Raw genomic sequence first — 14,824 nt, forward strand, 5'->3', positions numbered from 1 at the left:
ATATTTATTTACTGTTGATCTTTTATCTCAACTTCGATCTTTGTGTCCCATGTTCTCAGTCAGATCGTTTTGAAAGCGATTAAATTCTTAAAATGATTTCATGGTTTAATTGGAATATATTTAGATTTTTTTAATGTTTCCTTAGCTCTAACTTTAATGTGTTCTGATTAGTTTACATTCGAAACCAGTCTCTGATTTGGATCTTTTTAAATAAAAACGTTTTTGTCCACTTAGCTTAGTCCACCTACTTCCTGGAGCTAAATGTGCCCAAACTTAGAAGTGCAGAAGGCATTTCCTTCTGGAGACAGGAATTTGCCGGAGAAAAAGCGACGCCGTCATCCTGCGCCTCCAGCAAGCGATGGACTCGCCGCAAACCGCCGGGTCCCCGCGGAGGGCGGTGCTTTCCTCGAGCCTCTGCTTGTCACCGCGCGCGACGTCACGGGCGTGGAACCAGCCAATGGGGTCCGGCGCTGCCAGATTCGAATGAGCGAGGCGGGCGCCCGTGGACCTGCGCGAGCGGAGGAGCGCGAAGACGGTGAGCGAATGAACGGCCGGTCGGTGCCGCCCGGCGCCTCCGCCCACCACAACTCGCCGTCCTTCTCATCCCCGTCTCTCGGTAGCCTCCTCCGTTTAGTCGCGGCGGTCCCTGCCTTGCCCCTTCCCTCTCCCTTCCCTCCGCAGTAAACAAAACTTTACTTGTTGGATTTGTCCAAAATTCAAGGGGGCAGAAAAGGGGTTATTGGGAGCCAGCTGTTTGTTGGGTCCTAGCGCCCGATGGGTTACTTCCCGAATCGTGCTGTGTCGGGGGTGGGGGTTGGTTCCTGGTTCCCCAACACTTCGCTTTCTCCGTGTCTGGATCTTCCCTAATCACTGTATATGGTGGGGCGAAGCAGGCAGGGATGCACGAGTGACCGATAGGTAGATCAAGGTAATGTTAGAGATTAAGAGGGATGAGTGGATTGAAACACAAGGATCGGAGCTTTAGATTTGAGGTTTGGGGAAACTGGCAGCCAACGTAGGTTAGTGAGCACAGGGCAAAGCTTGAACAGTATACATCAGCATTGAATGACCTCTAGTTTATAAAATATTAATCAAGAGAGCCTTTGAATAATTGAGTCTAAAGTTAATCAAAGCGTGGATGAATGCTTTGACAGATGGGCGGAGGTGGTGATGTTGCTGAACTAGAACCGAATATTTGTGATGGAGAGAATATGGGTTCAGAGTGTTAAAATTAGGATGCTGAAGTTGCTTGCAATTCAGGGAGGGAGGGAGGGAGGGGGAACAAGGAAGGTTCGAGGATGGAATCACTGATGGGGCTATGAAAGGTCTTGGCTTTCCCTGTGTTTACCTGGAACAACGTGTGGCTCTTCTCAGACTGCATTTTCAGTGAACAGTCTAACAAAACAGTCTATGAAATAGTTGGGATAGGAGGTAGAGTGGCTGAGTTGGGTTTTGTTTATGTGCATAAGGAACCTGTCTTTGTCATTAGTGATCCCCTTCCAAAAAACAGCACGTAGCTGAGGAAAATTAAGGGATCAAGTCTTGGTCCTTGTGCTCCAGAAGAAATGGCAAGAAAATATTTCATTGCTGAGTACATTTGCTATCATTGGATAGGTAAAAGCAGATTAAAGATGGGAAATTGCACTCAGCTGAGCAAATGAAGATGAAGTTGTTATCATGTCAAAGGTTGAAGAAAGGCTGTGAATAATGAGGACAGATAGTGAACCAGTGTTATGGTGAACATTTTAATTTTGATTGTGACTGTTGTGGTGATGTGAAAAACCTGAATGGTAAGATTCAAGGATGGAGCTGTGAAAGAATATGTGCAAAAGTTAGTGGCATCGCTTTTATGCACCATAAAGTTAAGAGAGCTGATGAACTCTTGGGCAAGGTGAATCCACAGAGATGTGTCACTTTTTGGGTCAGGTTTAAGGTAATGGAGAAACATTGTGCTTTCTGTAATAGAGTTTCACCTCATTTATTTGGTGATATTTGGTTATTACAGACCAGCTTGTGTTGATGAATTCTGACCTGTTTTAAAACTAGGGGTTTGAAGAGGAAACTGGACTGAAAGTTGGCTTTAGTTTAAGGTGTTCTTGTGGTCGAACAGAGAAAAACATTATCAGAAAGAGCAAAGTGAAAGTGAGGAGAGATGATTTCTACTGCATTGAGTACAAAACAGCCATTATATTTTGCTCAGGGAACACTCAATGTCAAAGGTTTAAAAATTGAAATCTCGTTTTAAAAATGCCTCGCGTGTTATTTAACTTGAAGCTATATTGCTCATTTAAAAGTTTTATGTTGCAAACTTATTAAATTTGTATAAAATACATATCGTTCATTCTTTGCTATAAATGTGTAATTAAGTACCACTGCATGTGCCTGCTAATAGAAAACCTCTGCAAAAGGTATCACATTACCAGCCATATGCAGTGGTATTTAGATTCCCTTTTACAGAAAATATTAAAAATTCGGACTTTAATTGCCTTGTAATTTTGTTTTATATATTTCAGCAAACTTTATAAGCATGCATACATCTGATGGTATTTCTGCTCTGGGTTAGTTGAAAGTAGAATAATTACTTTTAGGTGAACTTTTGTCAAAATCTATCTAAGAAAGATGTCTATTTATGTCTCATTTTTCAGAGATCAGACCATGGTAATTGGTGTGCTAAGTTCAGTGCAGAAAGATACAGGGAACATCTTGAAAAAAGGAAACAGAAGATTTGGTAACCCTTCATCCCAAGGGCAGGACAATCATACTCGAGTGGAGTCAACATTCTCCCTGGATAAAGGCAATGATACTAACAGGGCGTGTGTAGTGTCTGCTAGCACAAGAACTCCAGGAGCATCTATGCTGTCTAAATCTGAAGTTAGGTTGACCCTCCAGAGAAGAAAAACTGTAGATAAAGGAAATCCCTGCATTCGTGATGAAACTAATGTAAATGTTGATGTTGGTGAAGGAGAAAAAAGGCTTACTTTGCAACGCCGCACTAAACTGGGTAACTCAAAAAGAACTAACAATCTAGAAGAAAATTCACAAGGCAAAATACTTACAGCCTCAACGCTGCTTCCAAGTAATAACCAATTGCATACAAAATACACCACTTTTATAGGTTTTGGGTCCTCTGCAGAGTCTTCATTAATGCATAAAGTGACAGATACCAGAAGTTATCCCTCTACATTTTTAAAGCAGACTTCAGTTGACAAGGAACAGGAAAATTCAACAGCTGTCAAGAAAGAGGAGACTCGGAGCAAATGGTCAACTACACCTATTAAAAAGGTGGCAGTTGGTAAACCTACTGAAAATGGTAACAAACAAAAAGCAGACAAAAAGGCCTTTAAAGTACCCTCTGAACAGAATGTAATTAGAACCAGGACGTTAACTAGCGAAGGAATCAAATTAGCGATGAAGCTTGGTAATCGGCAAGAAGCTAAAGGTGCACCTAATTTTTCTGTTAAAGCAATGGCCAAAGGTTTCCAAACCACAGACCCAAAATTGGATTGTGGGATTAATAACATAAAATATTCATCAAATTCAGAGAATAACAGAGATCAAAAGCCACCCAGAAGTGGTACACTTACAAGAAGTCTTCAACAGGCAGAGGTATCATTGCAAAGACCATGCACGGGGAGTGAATGTCCAAATGGAGAAGACAGTGCTGTGACTGTGGCTGTTCGAGTGAGGCCTTTCAGCAATAGGTAAGTGAATGAAACAAAGACATTTAAAAAAAATACACTGTTTTACCAAAATTTTCAACTGTTCACAGAAATTAGTTTTGAAATGGTAATCAAAAGGGCTCTTTGGAGAGGAGATTTTCTCTCAAATGGGTTCGAAGTGTGGATGCATGTGGACATAAATTTGCTTTGTTTTATTACTTATGCAACTGATTCACTTGAACTCTAAAGTACAAGATCAAGCGGAAGCTAGAATGATACTGCTGCATGACAATTCTATCGTTGAAGTGCCAAAGCATTGTATTTGTATAGTTAAAGGAGCTTTGCTTCAGAGTTGTGAAGTTAAAAATCATACTTCCCATCTTTTTAGTGGATTTGAGAGGTACACGAAGCATACCTGGACTGTTTTAATGTGCACGTGTTTTCATCCAAGCATTTGGTGTTGCTGCAAATTTAGAGCAATGGGTTATAATTGTTAATTCTGCAGTGATATCATGGAGTATTATTTTGTAAGGAGCTGCCTCAAAATAAGAACCAAGTCACTTAAACCCATATTCACACAGATAACATGCATCCAATTTTTTAGGGTTGAAATGATCTCCCCCTGCCCCTCCCCTCCAATTTTCTTTGACTTTTTAAAATAAAAGTGACTAGTTTTTTTTGTCTAAAATAATCTGTTCAAGCTTTAATTTAAAACTTGGTTTCTTCCAGTTTTGAATTTTGAATGATGCATTTGGACAAAAATTGCTTTTGTCATATATGATTTGCTGTAGTATAATTGTCATTTCTATTGCCTGACTTTTGGGACATTTTGAAGGGAGATCAGCACAATTTGCAAGATGTTATTAATTTCACAAGCATCTTGAGTTGAAAAGGCACTCCTGCATCAAATAAATTTGGTATTGTTGCTTGATTTTTTTTTAGAAAAATGTATACGAAACCCTACTAATACAAAAGGAATGCCTTTAACATAAGCAGATATGACATTTTTCATTGCTCTGGCTAAAAATTGGGTTTGATGTGAGATTGCACGAAATGTATTGGCATTAATGATAGAACAGTGTGTCTCTGCAGAATTCATTATCAGTTTGGGATAGAATCATGTTCAGGTGATTGCTAATTAGAAATTCAACACCTAAACAAACGTGAGGTGAAGGTATAAGAAATTTACAAAGTATTTAAGTATATAACTTCCTAAAGATGAGGATATCAATGTAAAGCAAAATGGATCATTTGAAGAAAGGTTAACTTATACACTTAAAGAGAAAGTTAAGTTTATAAGAAATATTTCAGGATGGTGTTTATTTGTGAAATGCACAGTTGTGAAAACTTCTTTTCTGGATCTCTCTATCCCCATCTCAGGAGACAGGCTAGCTACTAACATCCAATACAAGCCTACTCACTCCCACAACTATCTCAACTGCTCTTTGTCCCATCCTCCCAGTCTCAATTCCATTCTCCCAGTTACTCTGTCAGTGTCATATTTGCTCCATGATGAGGCTTTCCACGCAGGTGCCTCAAATGTTTTACTTTTTCTTCAATCGTGGCTTCTCCTCTATCATTGTTAACAAAGCCCTTGACCGCATGTCATTCGTCTCCTGCACCTCTGTTCTCACCCCCTCTCCTCTGGGACAGAACAAAGATAGAATTCCCCTGGTCTTGCACCCTGCCAGCCTCTGTATTCAACAGATCATTCTCTGCAATTTCTGCCACCTTCAAAGAGATTCCACCAACATACACATCTTTCCCCTCTCCTTCCCTATCAACATTTTGCAGTAACTGCTCCCATCGCAACTTCCTGGTTCACTCTTCTGTTCCCACCAACTACTCTCAGTTGGACCATTTCCAACACTTCTCTCCCCTCTCTTGGTTCCTCTGTCTCCATCTCAGTGTCGTCCCGAAATCAATTTTCCCTTTCTGTCCGCTGTAAATAACACAGTGCCACAAGGTCGATTCGAACAAGTACCTTTATTAGCAGTGCACCGCTAGGAGAATTCTCTTCAGCACTCACTAAGAGTCGCTTCCCGAGTTCTCCCCGAACAAAGGGCAGACAGACATTTATACGGGAATTGTCACGCACATCCCATGCAAACGGCGCCGCGAGTTTCGGTCAAGCTATAGAGATCCCGAGACAGCTATCACACCTTTTGTCTTAGTATGATTGAGTTATAATCAAGGCTTTCAAAGGCAGGTATCACCCTTCATTGTTCAGACCAAGTCTTCACCTCGATGTTAATTACACTCAGTATCGCCACCATCTGACATATCGCAATGGTTCATTACCCGAAACAAAGGCAGTTAACGTACTTAACATTCCAACCTAACTAGTGGGTCAGCAGCTTGCTAGTCCTTGCTAAAGAAATGTAAATGCATATATATATATATATATTTTATTTGCCAGTTATAGGTATGGTTGCAATTCTTAACCCTTCACTTCCTCATCAGGAGACAGAGTATCCACGGACATTTACTACAAACCCAGTGACTCCCACAGCTACCTACACCACACCGCGCCACCTCCCACCCTGTCTCTTGTAAGGATGCCATTCCTTTCTCTCAGTTTCTCCATCTCCTCAGCATCTGTTCTCAAGATGAGGCCTTGCACTCCAGGTCTCCTTTTTCAGAAAACAGGGCTCAACCGCACCCCCCCCACCCCCACTGTGGTTGATGGAGCCTTCACCCACATCTTCTCTTTCCTGCACTTCTGCTCATACCCCTCCTCCCCCCAGAGAGGACAGGGATAGAGTTCCCTTGGTCCTTACCTTCCACCCACCGACCTATGCATCCGGCACATCATTCTTTGACATTTCTGCCAGCTATGACATGATCCCACCACCAGCCACATCTTCCCCTCCCACCCCTTTCTATATTTCGCAGGGATCACTCTTCCCATGACTCCCTGGTTCGCCCATCCCTCACCCTCCCCAGGCACTTTCCTCTGCAACTGCCCCTGCACCTGCTCCCTCACTATCATTCTGAGCCCTAAACAACCTTTCCCAGGTCAGGCAGAGATTCACATGTACCTCCTCCAACCTTGTTTATTGCATTCAGTACTCTCTATGTGGCCTCCTCCACGTTGGTGAGATCAAGTACAGACTAGCTGACCACTTTGCCAAGCACCTATGCTCTGTCCCCCTTGGCCACCTGGAGCTAGCCATTTTAATTCCCCTCCCCATTCCCACACTGTTTTCTGTTTTATTTCAGTGTTTGTTTATGTATGTGTCCTTAGTTATTGCAGACTTTCTTAACTCATTTAGATGCTGTTATCAGAGGAACAAGAATCAAGGATGATCACACAGTTTTAAACCTAAGTCACCTCAAGTTTGGAATGCACTGGAGTAAAGAACTTTGCACAGTCCTAAAAGGAACCTTCATAGGTTTTCTGCATGTAGTTCAGCATTTTTTTTAAACAATAAGTTTTTCACATTTATTTGGCAGAAGTATGAGTAACACCTATATTGCTAAATGAACTATCTAGTACATTGACTTCTAAGTTGACAACTTATTTTTGTTTGAATTTATCTAGCTTTTAGATATTTATAAAACGCATTGAGATGTGGCAAGACAGTAGTGCTATCTGTCAACTTGCAGTATGGGTTGCTAAGGAACATTTAATTTCCCTTTCTGTCACAGCCCAACTAACTGGGAGCCTGAAGAAAGGAAGGTAACTTTGTATGACTCATCTTATCCTCATTGCTCGGATACAGAGCACTGTGGAGGAAAGAGCTACTAATAAAGAGCGATCTTTCAAATGAGGGTACAAATGCTCAAACTAGGCATCATCAAAATGAAAGGAAATAGTAAATTACAGCAGATCATGGAGAAACGACAGTTAACATGAAAAGAGGAAGCAAAATATTGAATTTTATTAACTATTGGTTTTACACATGGTTAAGTTGATTTTGCGGTCACCTATCTCTGGAATACATTTTTCTTTATTTTATTCTGTTTGTTAGCCGTGGATCCTTTGGTGGCATGTCCTTTTCTGAATCAGCAAAGGAGCAGGTGTGGACTTGTCTGATTGGACAGACTTGGTGATAATCCTGGATGAAACTCCAGTACTGTGATGAAGCTGTTTCATATGCTGTCTTTTTGATGAGACCCTAACTGTGACTACATCTCTCATTCAGGTGGAATATAGAAGAGCTCATGATGTTAAAGAAAAGCAAGAGGGTTATCCCCTTCTTCCCACTGCCCCCAACACCCCATTACCCCAATGCTCTGCCCAATATTAGCTGCTCAATCAACAACTGGCCATCATCTGTAATTGATAGGTGGTTCAGTGGCGAGATGATGAGGTTAAAAAAAAATCCAGAGGGTAGTAGGGACTTGGAACTTATTGCCTGATAGGGTACAAGAAGCAGGAACTGCAATGCATTTTTTTTTAAATACCTGGCTACGTATTTGAAAAGCCTGACTGCAGGGCTGCGGTCCTAGTTTGGGAAAGTGGAATTAGGTGGACTGCTCTTTTGACTGGGATGGACATGGTGGGCTGAATGGTTTCTTTTGTCATACATTTTCTTTGATTCAGTAACACTTATTTCGTTTTTGTTGTCGCTTGGCATATTTGTATTATAACACCTTTTTGGGCCATAGGAGACCAAAAAGAAATTAGCCTTGTATAGTTAAAGATGATTATTATGGCAATGGAATCAGATTCTGGTATTTTATGAAAAAACACACAAAATTGCTTCATGTGGATAGAACAAAATTTGTTTCTGGTGGGGGAGGAGTAAGAAAGAAAACAATTGCACAATCATTGAATCAATAACTTGTTTTCCTAGCTTGCGCATTTAATTTTTTGTATACATATGTTAATACATAAAGCCCCTTAAGAAACAAGTAAATGAATGGATTGATGTTTAAAATAATCAGAGCCCTTTTCAAAAATTGTTGTTTCGTACATACTTATATGAAACAGGGCATTAGAAATGGAGGAGGTCCTGTATGAATGGCCTTGTTTTTAAATCTAACTCTGAAGCTATCAAAAAGCCTGGGAAGCCCTGTATGACTGACCTGAGGTTTGAATCAATTCAATTCATTTCTTTGACGCTAAAATTATCCATGAATATATTTCAGAATCTGGGGCAGGAATAAACCACGTGGCTTATCAGACTTGTGCCACCATTTAATAAGGTTGTGGATTAACTTCTGCAGCAACTCAATTTTCCAATCCAATCTCATGTTCCTTGATTTCTCTGGTGCCCAGGAATCTTGCACTTCCAGTTATTTGCTTGAGCATCTACAAATGTCCATGGTAGAAATTTCCAAAAGATTTATATCCATTTGCATGGGGAAAATATCTCCTTTGTCCAGTGCTAAATGGCCAATCTCATATCTGTGCAATTTTTTTAAAATACATTCTGACCATGAATCTTTTTCTTTGAGTTCTGCATGTGTTTGCAGAATTTCCTAATTTCCAAACTTCATCTCCCTTTTGAAAAGTTATTTTCAAGAGATTCATTCTATTTTATTCCTCCTCCTCTGGTCTTAATACCAACTTTACTTAAAGATAAGAAGATTCATTTTCTGTCAATCTACAGTGGGTTCTTAAAAGGACAGTACATATTATTGTAGCTCATTTGAGTAGTTATGAAGGGACATGGATTAAAAAAACTCTTATGGCGGGAGTAAAAGACAATGTGCAATCACCAGATTAATAGAGAAGGAGATTGCACTGTTGATGTACTAAAAGGATATATATATATTGATATACTAAAAGGCAATATGTTTACCCTTATTATTTAGTCATGATATGGAATTTTTCTCAATACTGTTGTTAACACATTTCTTTTGTTTTTATTCAGGGAAAAAAATGAAAATGCACAAGTGGTAGTTTCCATGAAAGGACAGGACACGGTTGTGAAACATCCAGACACCAATCACACTTATGCGTTTGTTTATGACTTTTCATTCTGGTCATTTGATGAATTGCACCCTGAATTTTCAAGTCAGGAAACTGTGTATAACAAAATAGGACTCCCTCTGCTAGAAAAAAGCTTTTGATGGGTACAAACACATGTCTCTTTGCGTATGGGCAGACTGGTTCTGGAAAGTCATATACGTAAGTTCAATGATACCTTGGGTTGTTGGATTATTGTATATCTGAACATGTATTGTCATCCTGATCACTGGTGAACATAGTAAATTGGTTTATTATTGTCACATATACTGAGGTACAGTGAAAAACTTTGTTTTGCATGCCATCCATACAGATCATTTTATCACATCAGTTCATTGAGGTTATACAAAGGAAAATAATAGCAGAATAAAGTGTTACAGTTACAGAGAAAGTGCAGGCAGATAATGAGGTGCAAGGCCATAATGAGGTCAAGAGTCCATTTTATTGTACAAGGGGACCATTCAATAGTCTTATAACAGCGGGATGGAAGCTGAACTTGAGCCTGGTGGTACATGCTTTCAAACTTTTGTATCTTCTGCCTGATGGGAGGGGGGAGAAGAGAGAATGTCCAGGGTGAATGGGGTCTTTGATTATGTTAGGCAGTGAGAAGTGTAGACAAAGTCCATGGAGGGGAGGCTGGTTTTCATGCTGTGTTGAGCTGTGTCCTCTCTGCTAAGGGTTAGCGAAAGGACTGTCTCAAAATCCCACTCCGTCTTCTGAGAATAATTCAACAGAAATTTCTTGGTTAGATAGCCCCCTCATCTGATATAAGTTGTGTCAGATTCTATTACTGTTTTAAATTTATTCTTTATTTTTAAACAAAAGGTTTTCAATGCTACTGGCACCTTATACATGTATATTCTCCACTCTTCGCAGCAAGAATAACAGCTTTCTTAATTTGAAGTTGCTGCATTTACATAAATGAGAACCTTAAGTATCAGATGGTTCAATTGTTATTTACATTATTTAATGTGAATTATAAGCTTACTGATGTGCACAATTTTCTCACTTGCAATAATATCTGTAATTATTGCTTCCTTTGACTTGATAAAGGAAGTTTACTTTGTTAAAATAGTTTTTGATTCTTAAACATTTTTTGTTACTTCAAAGAATGATGGGCTTCACTGACAAGGGAGTCATACCAAGATTCTGTGAACAGTTGTTTGCCAGGGTAACAAAACCTGAACAGCAGGTTAGTATTCCATCAAAAAAATAATCTACACTATTTGTAATATGCCTTAATTATAGATTTGCGAAGAATTGGTGACTTTCTTTGAAAATCTGTTCAGAGCTAAGATTTGATTTTTGCCTCAGAGCAGGAATCCAGGGGCAGGGGCTGAGACTTGTACGAGGCTCCACTGATTAGTAAATTCTCAGCCTCATTTACATGCAGATGATGAGCTCCTGCCCTAAACCTGTGGGTTATTTTTGAAGGCTGGTGACTGGACAGGACGATGTGATTCCAAATCACAGACAAGTAAAGAGATCCCAGGTGCAGTTTTACGAGAGTCTCACTTTGCTTTAACAAACAGACATGAGTTTCTTCATGCCTCAGGAGGTGAGCGCACAATGGCTTTGTGGTATTGGACTGGGGGACTGGGGGTATTTTCCTTTTCAAATTATGGAGGATGAGGGAGAAGGAACTTTACTCTGGACATTATCATGCCATATGGAATGTGATACAATTTTAAATTAATGAAGGGATGATAGTTTTGGGAGGATTAAAGAACTAGTAAATTCGGAAGTAGTATGGGAGATGGTGAGGCTGAAGAGCAGAGTATTATTTTTGGTAAAATTGAGCAGAATGAGTTAAGAAGGAAGAGAGCTTAACAAAATTAATCAGGCATTAGTAACTAGCTTGACACTAGGGAAAAGTTAAAGCCACATGACTTACAACTGCAGGAAGCATTACAGCAAAATGGATGGTCAGCATGGATATGGTGTGCCAACGGGCCTGTTTTCTGTGCTGCATGACTCTAAAAGACCGGTCAGCAATGCCCAGAATAATTACGGCATTGCAACTTATTCATGCTTCAGTCCCTTTGCAATAAAGCCATTTCAATTTGCTCTGTCATTAACATTCCCTTTGTCCTACACAGCTCTCTTTTACTTGCTATCCTCCTGAAATTATCTGTGTCTTTCCATGTTCTGACAAAGGCCCACAGCCCCAAAATATTGACTATATCTATACTAATCCCATTTACTTGCACATTAGAATGAGTCTTGGGAAAGGTGATTTTCTTTGGGAGAAATTGAAAAGACTACACCTATGTTCCCCTAAGTTCAAAAGAATGAGAGCTGATCTCCCTGTGCAAGAACATGGACAAAAATTCTTACGGATCTTAACAGCTAGATTTGAGGGTGGTTTTGAAGCTATGGAGTTTCAAACTGTGTCTAATCTCAGAATGAGAAGTTGGTCAATTTGGACTGGTGAGAAATCTCTTGTCCTAAATTCTTGTTGGTTTTTGGCATTGTCTTCACTGAAGATAGCAAAGGAATCAAAGAATACAGGGATAATGCAGGAGAATGGATTGAAGTCATCCATGATTTTGATGCTTTCATTGTTTCAAAAGGCTGCCCAGGCTATTCCTATTTTTGTTCTTCTACCATTTGCAGAGGAATGTTAGGCAATGAAAGGGTGCCATTTAGACAAAAGGAACAAGTCCTGGCACTTGAATAATTCACAAACGATGAGATTTTAGGATAAAATATGATCAATAAAGTGGGAAGAGGGAGAAATCTAATCTATTTTTATGACTCAGCTCCTCTTGGTCCATCAAGAAATGTGTTTGCTTTAAAGAAGCCCCTTCATTTCTATGGTCCTAGCTCCTCTTCCTGCAGTTTTCATCTGGTGAGAAAGTCGCAATTATTTATTTTGCACTGGCAATTAAGAAATTTAAAGCCCATCTTAATACATTTCCTTATGTAAAGGATATCAATGAACCGAAATAGGGTTTTTATTAAATATGAGTAGTTTCATAATCATTATCTATGATACCAGCTTTTTAATTCCAGAATCATATAATTAGCTAAATTAAAATTCCCCAGATACAGTGGATTTAAACTGATTCTCTCAATAATTAGTCCAGGCATCTGGATTATCTGGCCAAGATTATCCAGCTGTACTGGCAGAAACAGTTAGCATATGTCTAGATAGTTTCTGGAATTATCTTTTGTTATAATAAGCTTTTTCGCTGGGTTGTTAGTAGGGTGGGAATTGAAAAGCTATCCTGCTAACTATACTTTTCATTTTCAAAGGTTACATACTGCATTGAAATGAGCTACTTTGAAGTCTACAATGAGAAAATTCATGACTTGTTGGTTGGTGAAATGGAAAAATGGAAATAAAACAATCTGTAAGTCTGAAGAAAACAGTTTGGTTAGCTAAAGCTAGTCCTTATACAACTAAATTCCTGTAAAAATACAAAGACTTCCTTTTCCCTTCCTGCTATTTTGAATTTTTTTTTAATTTGCATTATTCCTTAGCTCAGCAGGACTAGGAGTGAGCCCATGTTTTATTGTTGAAGTGAAGTGAACGTCCTTGCATGTTAATCTTTTTCTCGTCTGTTTTTTTTCCACTATTCTTTCCATAAATTGGGAAATATAGATGGGGAGAAAACCAGTTGCACTATGAGACTAAATTACAACACATGCCTACACATCAAGGGAGGTAAAAACTTGGAACCCTTTTGCAAACAGTAGTCAATTGGTTCAGTTGAATTAGATTTGATTGATTCCTGTTAATTGAAGGTATTACAAGGATGTGGGGACAAAGGCGGGTGCGTGGAGTTGCGTCAGCCCATGATGACATTAAATGGTCTTCTGTTCCAAAATAGTCACTGATTAATGAGAGATGAGGAGATTTAAAATTCCTGGGGTCTTGGATTTTGGTCACATTCACTTAAATCAGTGACCAACATGAAATAATGCCAATTTGATTTTCCTCTCTACGCCATCCCATAGAAAGCAAAGCTGGCTGCTGTTCTTCAGCCAACACTATGTCTGAGACTGGTTCACTTAACTATTAAGTTTGGCATCCATCCGGCTTGTGTGGCTCATTGGATCAGACGAATCTGCTGAGCTTTCAGAGAGTCGTTCCCTATTAACAGCAAAGGCTTCCCCCTCGAATTTGACTTCATTTGAAGAGCTAAAGTGATATTAATAGTTTATTGTGCTGATATTTTTTTTATTTGGTTAAATCTTTTCTTTGTGATTTGTAGCTGCGAGTGAGAGAACATCCAGTCTTTGGACCTTATGTGGCCGATCTCTCTTCGTAAGTCCATGTGTTGATACTGAAGAGTTTGTATGTTGTATTCAAAGATATTTTGTCAAGCATGGTTATGGTGACCAGATAAGAAACGATAGTTTTTTTAAAATCTGCAGAGGTGAATAAGAATGTTATCGGAGGAGTGGAGCAAAAGATCATCCTGGAGTCATAGGGTCATAGAGTCACAGAGAGGTACAGCATGGAAAGAGGCCCTTTTGCCCAGTGACTCTGCGCCAACCATCAAACACCCATTTACACTCATCCTACATTGGTCCTGTCTTTTACTCTTCCCACATTTCCATTGACTCCCCCCAGATTCTACCACTCAATTGACCTACCAACCTTTACATCTTTGGGATGTAAGAGGAAACTACGGAGCACCTGGGTGAAACTCATCCCACCACAGGGAGAATGTGCAAACTCCACACAAACAGCACCCAAACTCAGGATTGAACCTCGGTCACTGGAGCTGTGAGGAAGCAGCACCACTAGCTGCATCACTGTGCCACCTCTTTCCTTTCCTTTTAAAAGATTTTTACTTCAAAGATTTTGTACTGTGTGCCAGTATCTTTCTTCAAAGATATTTCCTTTATTCTGTTCATTCTTTCATTATTGAGTCTTTTATCAGGTAAAGTGTTTAACTGTTCTTCCCATTACCAAGAATACATCCCCATTGTTGCTCAGAGCTGAAAAGTTAATGAGGCGTGAGGGATCTGCTGGCAAATATGCCCTTCACTGAAAGGTTCCCAAGCACAGGCTGCAGTGCAGCATTTTCGCTCAGCAAAACACCAACAACAGCACTTCTCTACTGTCCAGTTGGACTCGTTATGGACTTCTGCATATTTTCTAGTACTCTGGCTGGGAAATCTGTCTGTTGCACCCACCCAAGTTAAATTGATACAAGTGTAGCAAACCCATAGAAATCTCTGGGGGAAAGAGGATGTTGATTTGCTTTAATTAGGAGGTTAAATGTTTTAA

General features: G+C 39.7%; 1 protein-coding gene across 1 annotated transcript in view; it reads left to right on the forward strand.

The window, feature by feature from the left end:
* The first annotated feature begins 479 nt into the window (after positions 1-479).
* kif14 (kinesin family member 14) overlaps positions 480-14,824 on the forward strand; it is a 68,655-nt gene continuing 54,310 nt past the window's right edge. The window contains 7 exon segments of the mRNA XM_052010766.1: positions 480-535; positions 2,646-3,701; positions 9,485-9,680; positions 9,683-9,741; positions 10,690-10,771; positions 12,838-12,921; positions 13,800-13,852. Of these exon segments, the coding sequence (XP_051866726.1) occupies positions 2,656-3,701; positions 9,485-9,680; positions 9,683-9,741; positions 10,690-10,771; positions 12,838-12,921; positions 13,800-13,852 (1,520 nt within the window). The 5' untranslated portion in view covers positions 480-535; positions 2,646-2,655.

Source organism: Pristis pectinata, chromosome 3 (genome assembly GCF_009764475.1).
Source record: "Pristis pectinata isolate sPriPec2 chromosome 3, sPriPec2.1.pri, whole genome shotgun sequence".
In the NCBI taxonomy this organism is placed as follows: Eukaryota; Metazoa; Chordata; class Chondrichthyes; order Rhinopristiformes; family Pristidae; genus Pristis; species Pristis pectinata.